At 38.0% G+C, this 17,443-nt stretch overlaps 1 protein-coding gene across 1 annotated transcript in view; it reads left to right on the top strand.

The window, feature by feature from the left end:
- gab2 (GRB2-associated binding protein 2) overlaps nt 1–17,443 on the top strand; it is a 50,383-nt gene that overhangs the window by 11,748 nt on the left and 21,192 nt on the right. The window contains exon 2 of the mRNA XM_026934986.3: nt 10,120–10,420. Coding sequence (XP_026790787.1) covers nt 10,120–10,420 — 301 coding nt within the window. The remainder of the gene's footprint in view (nt 1–10,119; nt 10,421–17,443) is intronic.

Here is a 17,443-nt window from a genome sequence, read left to right as displayed (position 1 = left end):
TATATCTGTCTGGACTATATATAAACTTTTTGCCATCTTTAGACCATACACACTCACAACATACACAGTTTATTTTAACCTCCTGATAACTTAAACTCATGTCACTTATGTTAACATAGACAGACGACACCTGATCTGTAGGCAGAAACCAGCACGGCACACACAGTCTAGATACACGTTGCCCACCCATGTGTGTGTTTGTACATGTATGGGGAGAGAGATGATATGTAACATATGGTAAGGTGGGATACAAAAATCTCACCAAACTAGAAAGGAAACACGTTTAAATATTTAATTCTGAAAAACAAGAGAGTAACTAAGGAACAATATTTTACTTCAGAAATGGGTTATATTTTTCTTGTTGTCACTAATTCTTTAAATTTCGTTTTTTTTTAAGACTATATTGATGGAATCATCAGTGTATCAATACATCAGCTTACTTTGTATAATTAAGAAACACTAAGAAGTGTTTTCAGATATATATTTTACCCGACACATGCGGGATTCTTCTAAAGGTTATGTTGCCAGAGTTTTGTTTTGCTCAGTATTTTATTAAATATTCCAATTAAGTGGCATCTGATGCTAATTATTTGCATATCAGTAACAGATTGTGGATATATGGGATAATTCTTTACATTAAAGTTCCCTTAGCTGTCATTATATGACAAATTAAATAGGGACACATTAAGGAATGAGAAGTTCTGCAGAGGATTAAGGAAGATGAAATGGCATTCATTCAAGTGCTATTTATAAAAGAATGATCATTTCACACAGTTTCATGTCACGTAACTCACTGTGCTGTCACATTCCATGTTTACGAATGATAATAGTGAGTAGTGTACGATTAGATAATAGTAAGGTGTCATTTGTTACTATCACTGTGTACTCCCAGTTCAGCCACCGTTCAAGTGTAATCTCTGGCAAGTTGCCAGGCTAATTAAGTAGCAGGCTAAGTTGCTGTTTGGTAGCTTATTGTTGCATGATGACTGATAGCCTGTCCTGGGGCTGGCGGAGGCACACGCACCTCATTTACTACCATGATAATGGTGCATTGAAACAAGACACATGAGCGAGCTGCCTGGAGGCATTTCACGGAGTAAAGCCCATTGTAATCAGCCTGCCTGTTTTTGTTTTTTTGCTTGGCCTTTTAGAGTAGTAATGCCAATATAAGAATTTGACTAAACACTGTGTTTACCACTTCTAAGGCCACTTTGAAACCAACAAAGTGAAAAAACAGTATTGATTAGACAATAATGAATGGCTAAATAAAGGCTTGACCTGGTCATTGATGACACATGAACAACAACAGGCATTCACCTATTCAGTGAGTGAGTTTTCTTACCCTGCGTTCACCAGGTGACAAGTCACTTGTGACACTTGTATTTTCTCTCTTGTGAGAGTGTATGCTGACGGCTAGCATTGTCACTTGTGGGTATGCACTGTCTGGCTGATTTATGATCTGATATAACATGATAGTAACCAAAATGTTTACTCATGACTGCGTTATATTTGTTTAAAATGTATTCTCCATTGTAGTTAAACCCAGAAAAACGTGAGATTGTGGTTTTTGTTCTGTTGTTCTCTGGGTGTGAAATGCAGTTGAATGCAGGATAAATACAGGTAGGAACTAAGAGAGTAGAGGTTTTCAGTTGGTCCGAGGAATTCCCTGGAGCCATTGTTTGGATTTGACGCTTTGCCACGCTATACCTAATTTGCATACATTTGAGAAAATCTGTGTGGCGCTCTGCCTTGCGAACTTACATAGAAAATGAACTGCTGCCTGTCACTCTTTATTAACTTTTTGTTTCATAGAACGTAATGTTTTGTTTTTCCTTGCAGCTTGTAGTCAGAAGTGAACCCTTGGCACATGGCTGCCACTTAGCGAACAAGCAGAGAACTAAAAGTTGCATTTCATTTTTTTTTCATTTTAATGTTTAATGCTGAATTTGCTTGGGGCATTTCAGGTATAATGATTAATCAAACATTTGCAAAGCACAGTTCAAATAATATTTGAATATTCCAGCTGCTATCCACACAAGCACCCAAAATGCAAGGCATGGCGCAAAACATCCCTTTAAGCACTGCAGTGTGTGTGTATGCACAGCATGCTAGACAGTATAAAGTACACTATGAACGTTCTACAGCCGAAGGAGCGAGATATGAGATAGCGTCTCAGTTTGTGCAGCACTGAAGAAAAATTCTTGTTTCTTGTTATGTGGTGATGTGTTAACAGTAAGACAGAAAGCCATGATACGCTGATGAAGGTGGCCGATGTGTTTTTTCTGTCTGCTGAATAGCCTTCAGACTTGCAGCTAATTCATGATGACGCTGCACACCAATGACACATTAAGCAAAGAGCAAAAGCCACATAACCTACCTCATCACTGATGCAAGGCACACTCCAGTGATTACTATTAATACTTGGGGCAGTGGTGACTGATCAGGCAACTGATCAGTTCAATTCCCAGCACCAAATGATGCTACTGTTGGACCCTTTAACCCTCCCTGTGTGTGTGTGTGTGTGTGTGTGTATATATATGTATATATGTAGATATGTGTGTATATGTGTGTGTGTCTGTATATATATATATATATATATATATATATATATATATATATATATATATATATATATACTTGCATATGTGACAGTAAAAATGCTTTCTTTCTCTGAAACACGTAATTTATTTATTTGAATTTTTAAGTCTCCCAGAAATACAAAAAAAATGAACTCCTTCTTAATCAGAAATTCATAATTTGCATGTGGACTGCATCACTCCAGTTTACAGACCAGTTCTGGCCCACAGATATCCCAAAGGTCATTGGAATTTTTTGGATGACCATAACTTGTTAGATTGTTATTCATTCTAATAAGAATTTTTTTTCTAGCAGACAGAATCAGTTGCACCTTTGATGTTGTTCAAAACCAGTACTACATGAGGCCTTCAGGTCAGTCAACAATGTGTCTCTAGACTAACGAGTCAAATCCAAGTACTTTCACTGTTTTCCTAAGCATCCCAGACAGCGTACTGAGGCCTAACCAACATCCAGGCTTTATAATAGGACAGGTAGACAAATAGGAGGGGTCTGGACACTCAGCTTAAACTCAGCTTGCAATTATGTTTGCTCAGCTGTGTGTGTGTCTATGTATGTGTGTGTGTGTGTGTGTGTGTGTGTGTTTGTTTCTGTTTGTGTGAGGCAGGTAGTGAAGGGGTGAGTACAGTCTGAATCAAGTTCTTCCCTTCAAGAGTGGTTACACACGCCCGAGCTCTGTGAAGTCACGGCTCTAAGACACGCACAGGGCCTGTTTGGTTAGCGTGTTTGCTCAATATGCGTGCAAAAACATGCTGACTGATGCCTATCTCCTATCCCCCTCTGTACAATGCTGCGGTTCTCTTAGAAGTTGTAACTGCCATGGTCTAATTCATGTCAAATGAAGGTGAAAGGTGAAGTTTTTTCATTATTATTTTAGCTTTCCTACTCTATGAATAAATGCCAGACACTGGAAACCTTGTAATGTCTATCTAAGCTGGGATCAGTTTTACATGTTTGCAATTATGGTTGAAGTATGGAAAGTGAAACTTAGTTTAAGTGCTATATAAATTGGATTTATGATCATGACAATGATGATCATCATGATACATTGTCTTGTAACATAGTACTGAATGTTAACTAAGTTTGGAGTAGTGTTTCTAAAACTTGGTAAACACAGAAGCGAGGTGATTGAAAACTTGTCTAACATGCTGAAGTAACGTTAGCTATTTGTTGCTTTCTGCCAGGACCCACAAGCCACTTGTACTTATAGTAACATTGACACTAATTACCACTTCTCACATGCACATCCGTTTGGTTAAGACTACATGAAACGCAAGTAAAGCGTGTGAACATTTAGCCTGTGTATAAACAACTGGATCTAGATGAATGCATTTGGACTGACGAAAATCTCTGTACATATAGCTGCTAAAATGAAAAACATCTTTATTTAAGTATACAGACATCTACAATGATTTTGTTCTGTACAGTAATATTCTGTGTCATGTTTGAGTTGGCAGTGAAGCTGCTCTGTATTCAGTTCTCCTTTTTAGGCCTGAAAGAGGTTCTCCTTTTGTGTGTAGCTCCTCCAATATCGTGACTTCTAGAAACAGGACGCAAGAGAGTGAAAAGCGTTTGACCAGATAAAGAAGAACAAGTTTTGCATCTATTTTAAGAAACGGACTCCTGTAAAACAGTTTCCTTTGTCTTCAGACGCTTACCTTGTTTTAAATAGATGTTGCTGTCATCCATTGTTATGGTCTGTGTATTAGCTTTGTTTTGTAACTAGGTTTAACCTTTGAATAAAACAACATTTCCACAAACATTCTCTTTATTGTTCTAAATCCACATATTGTTTTCTGTAAAGCTGCTTTATGACAGTGTCTTTTGTTATAAGCATTATAGGAATAAAATTGTGTTGAAGTTTACTATACAATTGAAAGCTAGGCTGGAGACCAGTTAGCATCATGGTAACTGGTCCTGGTCTTCTTTTTCTGGTCAAAGGCAGTTAGGGTTTTTTGTATGAAGGGTTTATTTAAGAAATAGCACAAAGCAAAAGGGTTGGGAGTAAGAAATCCTTGAATAGTATGGCTGGAACTAACAATCATTTTTGTAATTATAATAATATTGACAAATTGTTTTGTATATTGCCATAACAGTTGGTGTGGCATTTAAAAAAAATATCTGTTATTTGCTGCTAAAACACATTTCGAGGCAAACTAGCTGCTAAACTCCCAGTAATTGCTAAATAACTGCTAAATACTTTAAACTTAAGCTAACTGTGAATGGCTAACACTAGCATTTCTCTGAATCTAGACCAAATTTAGGTAGATGTGACAATATCTTGAGCATCTGTGCCACTGAGAATTAACAAAACAAAATTCTCTTTTTATTTTGTGTAGCTAATAAATAGCCGTTAACTAAATCTTTCCTATCATCTGTGCAACATTGCTTCCTATAATGTAGCCTATGGCATATTGCCTGAAAACACATGCGGTTTTGTATTAAATAGCATTTTTATCTTTAATTAGTTAAATGATGGGTCTGCAATAAAAACTCACATTGGCAATTTTTCATAACTGATTTCCTGGAAGGTCAAGGTTAGCTTCGGCTGATAGTTTGTCCATTATTTAAATATTGCTTTAAAGCTAGAATTCATGTTTGCAGGGGACAGCATGTCCCTTTAAGGGTTAAGGAACTTTTTTGCTGTAGAAGTGACATTTTCTGTGGGGCTTTTAAATGGATCATGTTTACAGAAAGTATTTCAAAATGAGAACTGAGTTCATTACTTATACTTGTGATGAACAGGAAGCCTTCCTCTTGTCTCGAATGAAAACATTTGGAGTAAGAGTCGCTGAAACTGGCCTAAAAGTTAAAAACACAGCCAGATGCACTTGGAACCTCAGGTAGTATGCTGAACTAACATCATTAGACTTTTGCAGGACTCACAAGCTTCACATTGTAATCGGAATCTGAGTTTGTCTGAGTTTATACATATAAACAGCTCATTATGAATCTGCAGTAAGCATGCTTTCAGCTGTAATTAGTTCATAGCCAGTGATTGCTACCTTGACAGACGCTGAGTGTCCTCTCATCAGGTTTCTCGGCTCACGTAGGCAGCAAACTAAGCCAAGGACATTCGGGGGAAAACGAGATGTACTTAAAGCTTCTTCTCAGACTTCACTCCTCTCTCTGGCGGGTCAAGTTTGATAGATGGACTTGGAATGAGGAGGAGGATTAGTTTGTTTGTAGTCCATTTTGTTGATTCAAAGCTCATGAGAGCTTTAGGAGAGGGTGAATGGGTTCCCTTTTGAGTCTGGAAGCTTTAGCATGGGTTTCCTTTTGAGTCTCGTCTCTCAAGGTTTCTTCCTCATATCGTCTCAGGGAGTTTTTCCTTGCCACCGTCACCTCTGGCTTGCTCATTGGGGATAAATTCATAAATTTAAAATTTATATTCTGAATTTATATATTTCTGTAAAACTGCTTTGTGACAATGTCCAAATAAAATTGAATTGAATTGAATTGAATAAAAGCACACATGGAGCTTAGATTTTTAATCTGAAAATTTCCCATGGTTAATTGGGTGGTGAAACCGGGTCTTCAAATCCAGTTCTGGGAGCTGACTGCTTTGAATTATTCCTAGAAAAAGTGCTGAGTGTTTTTGCGTACATTCAGTACAGCAGGAACAAGTTATTCCGGGTCATGGTGACCTCCGCTAAACTGGGCAATACTCCAGCTCTCATTAAGTCATGTTCTGTAGGTGAGAGCACCACATATTATTTCAATGAGAGATGGAGCAGTGAAAAGATTGCCTCTCTACTCCCTTCTGTGTTTCATTTCCTTCAGTGATGAAGATATAGATCAAATCGAGACCAGTTGTGTGTTTGTGGTCTAAAGCCGTGTATGTGTGTGCCAGTAAGAAGACGACGTAGTCTGTTAGTTTGTAGCATGCACTGTGTGGCACGTAGAGTGGGAGTGGATGTAGCAGGAGACGCTTTCCGAGGTGGGGTTTCCAGCACTACCATAACAGCCACACCAAAAAACACAAACAAGGATTTACTGTGGACGTGTTTAAATGACAATGCCGACTTAACTAATCTGTTTTAATTGTTATTATTCAGATAATGTCCTGTAATAAATATTGATTTAGTCCACTAGACAATTGGTCACGCGTTTAACACAATGGATTTTATATAGTGTATCCTATTAAACAGTTGATAACATCCATATTTTACAAACTGCAGTGATGTAACTGATTTTGCAATATACAAAACTACTTAAACTTCTATGTATAGCATGTAAATGGAGTGTGCTGTTACAGGAAAACTATCAACAACTGGGTGTTGTGATGTGTCTTGTTACTTCCTCAAAGTTGATTATTTTAGATTAATAGCATGCCAAAAAAGTTTTATTTATCTCTCTCTCTTGAAGTTAATAAGATATATAAAAAAACAAAAAAAACACAGCTTATCACGTTACCAAGAAACCAGAAAGCACAGAGTCCTCTATCCTGAAGACTTTCATGTGGCGGAAAACTTACTAACCTGTTACAAAGCGCTGACACTGGAGACTCCTTCCAAAAATGTAAAAAAAAAAACATCTCCTTACAGAAAGCTCAATGATTATTGTTTTTCTTCGTTAAATAACATTATGCATTAATAATCCATTTATTATTAGCCATAGATTACATGGAAAGTGTTCTATTCAAGTCCTTGTAAATGAGATAGTATAGAAATGATAGTGTATTAGAATGAGCACATTAATAAAAAAACATATAAAACAAAAATTGTCAACCATTGTGACTAATCAGATTGAAGATTTCATGATAAATTAGTATTATATATTTCAGTTGCCAGTCATTACTGTCTTAACAGAAATGGCTTTGGACTTCAGTAATAGTTGTGTATAATTACTCTGAGGCCCAGTGAGGCCTGGCTTCCAAACAGTTATGCCTTTAGGCTTCACCTGCTATTTAATTACTGAGAGCGAATTAGCTGGCAGTACTGCTACTGCGCTAAAGGGAGTGGTGGCATGATTTTGTCTGCATTCCACGATGATAAACTGTCGCTCTATCAGCTACGTGCTCACCTTCAAGTATGCCGCCATTTCATTATCAGTCAGCCAGAAAATGAAACGAGAAACAACCTGACAGGCTGCTCCAGAAAAACGCAGATGCTGTTACTAAGTGGTCCGGACTGTCTTAATGGCAAATGCTTCTTCAGTTTATCTCCCCAAAATGTTTAAAAACAGGAGAGACAGCTATATTTAAACCATCAGTAAGGTTGTTTAAAATTTGAGAGCTTACATAATGGATTGTTTTGTTAAGAAAATGTGTCAGATGAGTTGGAGGGGGGAAGTGAATATGATCGTTTTAGCTCCCTTTAGGAGGTTTTGTTTTTCTCACTATTAAAGGAAAGTCTAGTAAAATTGCTCACACTGAATATTCTCAGTGCACTGCTGTGCAGATTGTGTTAATTTATGTTTCAGCTCAGGTTACTGTCTGTGTGAAGTTGCACATGTTCTCCTCGTGTCATGTGGGTTTCCTACAGTTTCTCTGGTTTCCTTTAACCACCCAAAAACATGCTGGTAAGGTGATTGACTTCACTAAATTGCCCTAGGTGTGAATGAGTGTGTGAATGTGTATGTGTGGTGATTTGGCAATTGACTGGCGCCCCACGCATATCCCTGCCTCGCGCCCAGTGTTCCTGAGATAGTCTCCAGTTCCAGCACAACCCTACACGGGATAAAGCGCTTACTGAACATGAATGACTGAAAAAGTTGGGTCAGTCTGTAACATAGTCTTCTCTAAGAGCAGGGTTCAGAATCTGTTAATATCACAACACAGAAATATCAGTAGATCTCAGCACTGTACTATGCTCTTGTTTTTCCCCAGCAAGACTGCTAATCCATGCTTGTTGCTTGGACCCATTGAATAACAGTCATACTGTTGATAGTAGGGCTAGGAGAAGGGTGTGAGAACAGCGTTTTAAATGGAGGTCAACAGCAGGCTTGAGAAAACACAGGATGTGCAGTGGGATCCGTGTTTCCGCTTCCTGCTGGACAGTGGGACTGAATGGAGGAAAGGGAAGAGAGGGGGCGGGGGGTTAGTGGAAAGAGTGTCCTTGGTTCCCTGCTTTGGTGGCGGAGGTGGCCATATCTCTCTCTTTCTGTATGTGTGTGTGTGTTGATGGAGCCTGGGGCCTGCAGGATCCTGTGTCAGCAGGAGTGTTGTGGAGAGAGAAAGAGGCTGGACGGAAGTGGATTGCTGGCTGTGGGCCAGGCAGTGTCTCTCCATCATCTAGCTGTCTCTCCCTCCTCTGCACAAAACATTCTTCTCTCTGTGTCTCTGTAAGATGTGACTCCCAACAACAAGCATTTCAAACATTCAAATATTTTAGTCAAACATTTAAAGACGTTTTTTTTTTTTTTTTATAGAGAATGTTCAGTCTCTTTATACAAGCAGTTTTACTGGAAGATTTGTTTGCCTAAGGGCTCAAAAAAGGTCAGCCCTCTCTTTTCTCTTTTAACTGAAGGTTAACTGATCTGTGTGTCATGTAGGTTTTATACATATTTTTCCAGATATTAAACTGTACGTTGTTTTACATGGGTAGGGTTGTACATTTATGCATCTGTTTATTTACATTAGAACCTCCATTATTATATCCATTACTATCTGAAACATTATTGTTGCAAACACGATCTCATTGGTTGTATGTCAAACTATAGCCTTGCAGGTGTGTTTGCCAGAGACGCAGTTGTCATGGTGGTTGTGTGTGTGTGTGTGTGTGTGTGTGTTTGCATGTGTGCGTCTGTGTGTATATTTGTAGTGTGTGTGCCTCCTCCTCAGCTGTATATGAACAGGAAACAATATGGGGGAGTAACACCTGTCTCAGATAAGCCACACAAACACAGACACACTTAAACACACTTTCCTTAGAACTTAATCTAGGTTTCTATCAGTAAGATCTGCACACTAACTGAACAACTTTATTTATGTTTTACTTTCTTGTGAGATGTCATTTCACTTCACTCAAAACTCTATATTCTTTTACTCATATAAAGTAAATTACAAAACAAGAATTCATTATACTTTACTGAGGTTATTTTAGGTTTTGATGTTTTTTACTTCATGTTTTATGTAATATTATTCATATGTGATTACATGTTTCCCAAAATTATGATCAAAATCTGTTAGTTTTTAGTGGTTTAGTGTGTTAAAAGTATTTAATAAATTAAATATCTAATATAATTATCCATGTGATGGACTGGCATCTCATCCAGTGTGTATTTCCACCTCACAACCAGTGTGTCAGAGAATAGATCAGGGTCACGGTGGATACAGAGCCTAACACGGTTAGTAAAGTGTGACCTAAAGCTGTTACTGGAGATGAATGGATGAAATAACTTTTCACTGTTCAGAAAAATTGTCATGACTCCAAATAGAAAAAATGCTAGAAGTGCCAAAAACTTCTTTAGGTTTTTTTTTTAATAAGGTTAAGTACTTATAGGTTCTGCATGGAAGATCCTGGAAAGGTAGAGCTATGATTTTATTCTTGCTAACTGATCTGTTGTTTTGATATTCCACAGGCCTGGAAGAAGCGCTGGTTTATCCTACGCAGTGGGCGCATGAGTGGAGACCCAGATGTTCTGGAGTACTACAAGAATGACCATGCCAAAAAGCCCATTCGCATCATTGACCTACACTGCTGTGAGCAGGTCGACGCAGGACTCACTTTCAAGCGTAAAGAGTTCCAGGACAGTTTTGTGTTTGATATCAAAACAGCTGAACGAACCTTCTACCTGGTGGCAGAGACAGAAGACGAGATGAACCGCTGGGTTCGTTCCATCTGCCAGCTTTGCGGATTCAACCAGTCTGAAGACAACCATGGTGAGTAAAGCTTGTCTGTGAGCAATATAAGGTTTAACAAGGGTTGCTTCTAGGTCCTCATAAAAAAAGTACCAGTATCACAAATTTTTTAAACAAATTGCTATGGTTTAAAGGAATAATCAGATTTACACAATTTTCCATTTATACCAAATATACTCAATCAGCCAAAACTTCTTCACTATTGTTGTACAGAAGATAGGGCGAGGTACAGCTAACAAATAACAGTAATCATTCATCTGGGGGGCATGGTGGCTTAGTGTTTAGCACTGTTGCCTCCCACCTCTGCCTTGCAGAGTTTGCAAGCTCTTCCTGTGCTTTGGGGGTGTCCTCCCCTAGTCCAAAGACTGGGGCAAAGGCTCATTGGCATTTCCAAACTGTCAGTAGTGTATGTGGGTGTGTGAATGTGTGTGCGATTGCAATGGGTTGTGTGTGCCCTGCGATGGGTTGGCACCCCGTCCAGGGTGTCCCCCGCCCTGTGCCCCAAGCTCCCCGGTATAGGCTCCTGTGTAGGATAAGCGGTATGGAAAATGGATGGATGGAGGAAATGATTTGATTCTTTATGTTGATGTATTTCCCTTTAAAACAGGATGTCAGGGAGAGACAAGGGCTCTCCCTGGGCTTTTCAAGGGCTTGCCTGATTTCTATAAGTCAACAGTGTTTGAGATATGCCACACATCTCACTGAATCTAAAGCAAACTGGCTAAATAATGCAGGCGGGAGTTTAAAGAGACTTTTTGTGCCTCCTGAGTGACACCACAGAAATCATTCACCTTATTTACTGGGAGATCAAAGACATCCTTGATGATGAGTCCAAGAGAGCAAAATTGGCCCTGCTCCCAGGGTGTGAGAGATAATGTTAATCTCCCCCTTGTCGATCAAAGTGACAGGAAGCAATGATTGGCATCTGTGAGCTAATGTATGTGCATCCTTTTTTTTTCTTCCATCCTTTGCTGTCCCTTGTCAAGGCTGCTTTACCCACCTGCTCAAATCCCAAGTGGTTACTGAGAACATTTTTCACCATCAAGAAAATAATGATTAAGAAAATTACATTGCTTCTGTAAATCATCCGAACTCCATTTTTGACAATAGCATTTTGTTGATCATGGTGGTATCATCTTTACCCCTCAGAATTAGACAGGATGGGGAAAGTATTGAGCTAGCGTCTCACCTGTAAATATGAAGAACTCTACTCAGTGCTATGCAAATTATTATTCACTACTGGCTCCCAAGTGCTGCAGCAGAAAAAGAGTTCACTCTATCATCTGGAGATCACGAGTTTGACTATTGGCTTACAAGAGAGCAAAACTGGCTGTTGATCACAGTGACAGTAGCCAATCACAGGCTTCTGTGAGATCACGTATGCCGGAGAGGGCAGGTAGTGTGTTACACTGCCCTGTGACACTGCATGAGCAGCAGTTTGAAAAGAGGTTTGGCTGGCTTCTCCTTTCGCTCACCTGTTTGTAGCTGTATTACAAGGAAGAATTGGCAAGAGTAAATTAGGGGGAAAATGGAGGGGGGGGTTATCATTTAGTACTGATAGATATGGAATATAATATGCTCAGTTTACAATATACTATACTACACCATTGCTTTGGTCATGCAATTTCCCCACTGCGGGACAAATAAAGGAATATCTTACTCTTACTTATCTTACTTATGACTGGAGCCTGGGTGGGGCATAAATAGACTAATACATGGGACTGTATTTTTTTTAAACGTATCATAAGGTCAGGAACGAAATGTGCACAGGCTAGGACAAAGCAGGAATTTTTTTAGTCATTACAATGGCATCTTATCTGGCCATGTTTCAGCAGCTTGTGTCTCTTTTTTTGGTCATAGGTATCACTGCATAATACTGCAGGTTTATTTCCTTATTTTGGGGAAATTAATTTGCTTTTATTTATTAATTCGTCAGTAACTGGTCAGTGTTTCTTTGGATATGGAGTCTATCTCAGCAACAATGGACACAAGTCAGAAATATACCCTGGATGGGACGCCAGTCCAGAAAGTTTCTCTCTGAAATTCTTTCTCTTTCATTTTACCAGTCCTAGAGAGACAGTGTACTATACTGATATCGATTCAAACAGCAATCAAAGTAGCTTTTAACATTGGCCTATATTTTGCTATGGATTATGACTTGGTGTTATGGGAAAAACATCGCATTACAATACGTAATTTTCACAATACACAGTACATATGAGTGTATTTTGTTTAGCTCAAGTTTTGCTAACAAGGCAACAACAAAACAGTTAACCATAGTAAATTAGTACAAGTATGAATTGTTGGTACAAAAAATTGTTTTTAGCATCCAATCCATTACTTGTTACAGGTTCTCTAGGGTTCTTTGGACAGTTAAGGATTGTTAGCTTGAGATGCTACTCTGAAAAGGAAATGCTCTGTGTTCTACATAAGAACACTTAAAGGACAAATCTGACTAATTTTCTAGAGTATACAACGAATATCAATGGAATTATAAAAGTGCCTGGGGTTAGGGTTAGGGTACCTGACGTATTGAATAGTGAGACAATGTCAACGTATTGTCCAGCCTTACTTCACATCTCCAGGGCTAGTGAAAAGAATTTCTTTTTAATCTTTTACTCTTTCAGTAGAAAAACGTTTTATGCATATTTTCCTGTCCTTTTCCTGATTACATGTAAGTTAAATGGGTTGTTATGTTAAAACAGCAGTAGAAATTTACACAGGGGCAATTCCCTTGCCAGATGCTTATGCTAATGTTCTCTCTGAATTGATGAAAAAGTCTGATAGGATACATTGGAAGGCAACATGATATGATGATTTGTTGCTATCCCCCCCCCACCCCCAATGCTTCTCATCCTTGTTATTTGAGAAAGTTGGGCTGGAGCAACCCTGCCAAATGGATGAAGCGTCTGAAAGGTTTATTGATTTTTTCTTCTCTCTTTTTGTTTTGTTAAAGAAAGGTAGTGATTGCTCCCCGTCATGGTCAGTACAATAGCAGTGCATATATGGGAGTATTTAATGCTGCCTCTGGGAGGCATAAAGGGAACTTTGTTGGTGTGTTGTGACCACTTGCATGTTTCAGTCTGATCTCTCAGATGTGTAACAAACACTGTGTATCTTAATGGACATTATGAGTGGTTCTTGGGTTGTACTGTTTCCTCGGTTTTTTGGTTCATTTTTTTCACACTATTATTGTGTCTGATTCTCTAGATGATAATTATTTATATTTTAAGACCCGTTGTTTCCTTCTGGTGTTGCGTTAAGGTGATTTTTCCAGAATATTAAAGATTTCTGCAGCAGTTAGTTCCAGCCATTCAATCTGATTGGTTGAAAAGTATTCTAGTATGTTCTTTCACAAGTAACATTACTCCAATCTGTTTCAACTTAAACAATAAAAAAATGTATTATAAAAGAAAGTATATGACTTACGTCATGTATCCTACATTGGTCAGATTTGGAAGAAACATATTTATTGTAATAATTATAATAATAGTTTGTTGTTGTTATTATGAAAAAAGCAATAGCCTCTGCTGTAATTGAGTATATTTCATGTTCTGTCTAGGGACGGGCAAGTTAAAGCATGCATCAGTTTTAACTGTCTCTTGAGGTCACAAATAAGTTAATCATTATTTGTCACTTTTCATACATTTAATTTGCGTATCCTTGGCAAATCCAACGGCAGACAAACACAAAGCCGATTCATCATGATACTGTGATAAACCATGTCAAGTTTTGCTTTTACAACAACAATATTGCAATTTGTGGTGAAATTATTTTTTTTGGCAGAAGAAATGGCTGATATTTAAAAAAAAAAAAAAAAAAAGAGAGAGAATAACATTCTTAGTTTCTATCCTTTCCTTGTTTATGTTGTACTAAAGCAATAGAACACTCAAAATCTTGTGTTATCGTGAATAACATCATGGCTGTGATGATCCAGGCACTCGTCCTCATGCCTACAGCCATATCCCACACATTCATGATAACACCCTTCCTCTCATATTCTAGTGCTTAAATATATCCCCATTCACATTTTTACACACATACACACACACGCACACACACACTTAAAAATGCTGCATTATCTAATGTTATTACAGATGTCATGCTTATTCATTATATGGTTTCTATTTACTGTGAATACTGACAGGTTTCGCTATTATTTTTTCAAAAGTATTATAACGAGAACTTGCAATGTGATCACACATAAATCTACGTAGACCCTCTAGTAAAGTGTAGATGCATTTTTAAACTGTTCTTAACAGTGCCTTTTGATAGAAGCACCAAGTTTATATTCAAATCTCCTTACTGTCATTTTCATGTCTTTGCCTAAAGGGAGAGCTGCTGCACAAAGTAGATCATCAGAAGCCAGAACATGATACGTATAATATGGCTGTGAATCATTCTGACAAGCCACTGTAAAGCCTCAGGAGCCAGGTGTGATGTGTGTTTTAAGCATCACAGGTGCAGTGGTGTTGTCTTTCACCATTAGTCAGTTTGGTGAAGTCATTTTAGCTTGGCATTGTGCTGTGTTCAGTTAAACCACTTCTTATTAATTATTGTAACAAATTGCTTTAAAACAGTTATGTTAGCTCACCAAATAAATCCGATTATTTATTTAAAAAAAAATTATTTAATGGATGGATATTTGGAATATCCTCTGATTAGGATTGTACAGTATAGTTTGTAATAGAGGTGTACAGGTGTACAACAAAAAAAATGGCATGAGAGAGGGCGGTTTTTACTTTCACATACGCAGGACAAAGAAAGGTCATGTTGAAGAACGTGGAGGCAAACAGGACGTGGCACAGTGCTCGTGATCAAATTCAGTCAAAACTTTAGCCTGGTCACTGTGGCTAAACTACTAATTTGTTTACATTTTCTAAACTAGAACTATGTTAAAATATTAATAATAACTGCAGGAGAAGGCAGGATTAAAAATAGTCTCATGCACACCTCTAATTTGTAATATAGCTTGACATTATTTTCCCTCTTAACATTCACACGAATACTGGAAAAAACATGCATAGGAAAACACGTTGTGTTGTGTTATCATATTAGGTTTTATCTCACTGCCAAAATACTGTATGTACTGTATTTTATTTAGATTTTGCAGCATTTGTGAGTGTATAGTTTTTAAATAATTTGTGTGTTTTACACGCCATACTCATCCTAACACATACATACCGCCCCTGCTACAACTTTAAACTCCTCTAAATGACCTCCCTGGACTGATCCTCTGATTTGAAGCTGAGTTATTGTATGAGAATAAAACACACACGCACCAGGATTGCAATGTAGATCAGAGCAGCTCTCTCTCTCTCTCTCTCTCTCTCTCTCTTGCTTGCTTTCTCCTCTCCCAAATGCCGTTGCTGACCTCTCATTTCCCCCAGTTAGTATCAAGTTGTCAGCTGCTCTATACTCCATGAAAAATAGGACAGTTCACCTCTGAGTGACTGCACTGATGCTCACTCTGCTCTACAGTAGGCTTTCAAAGTATCTTGAACTGTTTTCATGTCATCAGCATATTGATAGGGCTTTGACAAATATCATTTCAATACATAATTAACATTTATCTACAGAAGAAGTAATGATGCTAATCATTAAACTATATATATATATATATATATATATATATATAGGGCAGTGTTATAATTTTAATGAAATATACAGTATAGCACCATAGTAAAATATTCCCGTATGTCAGCACAGGATTTTCAAATATAACTTAATTTCACACAGTAAAAAAAAAAAACACACTTTTTCAGTTTTTAAATACTGTTTTCTTGAAAAACAAATATCAACCATAGATAACATACTTATGAGACACAGAGATTACTGATGACATCATTTGGCCCATAATAAAAAAGCTGACGTGTCCCAAGTTTCTGCGACTACATCCAATGAAAGTGCTTTAGAAATTCTAATGAAATTCCCTTAGAAAGTAAGAAGTAATGTTATTTTTAACATGTACTGTCTAGCAGAATCAGAATGAATCAGAAGGTTTTTATTTGCCAAGTACAGGGTGTACAAGGAATTCTTTTTGGTGCAGTGTGACATAGTACAGGACAGCACATTGACCAAAGAGTACAGTATAATACAGTATGATACAGTGCAATACAATATATCTTTACAGGAATACAGTACAATGGTTTAATGCGATATGTGGATAATGCTGATACTGCAGAATGTAGGGGTGTAATATAATTGTTATTAAATTACTATATTACACTATAATTAGTGTTATTGTGCAGTTACTGCAGGTGTTAGTGCAATTACAATTGCATTTTACTGGTGTATTAAAGTGACTTGTGCTGCATGTCGGAGGGCAGGGATGTGGGAGGAGTCTTTATTTAGAAGGAGTGTAGCCTGGGGGAGGAAACTGTGGAGGTGTGGACTGGTATGGGATTTCAGTTGTGAAGGGAAATGTTGGAAAAGAAAGTGGCTGGGATGGATGGAGTCAACCATGTGTGTGAAGTCAGCCTTTTTCCATGCTCTCTCCTAGCATTATCTAAGTTAGCTACTTTGCTATCTAAGTGAACAGTCCGATTTTCTTGCTAAACATAAGCTAGCTTTGTTAGCATGCTAGAGCAGCTATCTGTGTAACAAATTTCAGTTGTATTGATTCAACAATAGCTTTTGTTGTCAGACCTATTACAATTGTATTAGAAACTACAGGGTATGCCCCTAAGTGGGGCAACAGAAAAACGTTTGCCATATCCTCCTTGATCATACCGTCCAAGAGAGCAAAATTGTCCATAATCTCTGCATGGGAGGGATGGCATTACTGTCTCCCCTGTCAGTCAGAATAACACTATCCAGTAATGGCCATCTGAAAGCTCATCTTTTGCACTGCACTCTGATGTAGCATGAGCAACAGTTTAGGATGCAGTGTGTCTCAGAGGAAGCATGTGCTAGCCTTCACCCTCCCCGTGTGGTAGGTGTCATGTGATAGGGGAGAGCTTGCTAGTGGGGCGGAATTGGCAAAATGGCAAAAAATTGGCAAAAAAAAAAAATGCATACAGTTCAGTCATGGATCTTAAAAGA

This window comes from Pangasianodon hypophthalmus, chromosome 14 (genome assembly GCF_027358585.1).
Source record: "Pangasianodon hypophthalmus isolate fPanHyp1 chromosome 14, fPanHyp1.pri, whole genome shotgun sequence".
Classification (NCBI taxonomy): domain Eukaryota; kingdom Metazoa; phylum Chordata; class Actinopteri; order Siluriformes; family Pangasiidae; genus Pangasianodon; species Pangasianodon hypophthalmus.
Note: the sequence above shows the minus strand (reverse complement) of the source record. Positions and strands in the feature narration are given on the sequence as shown.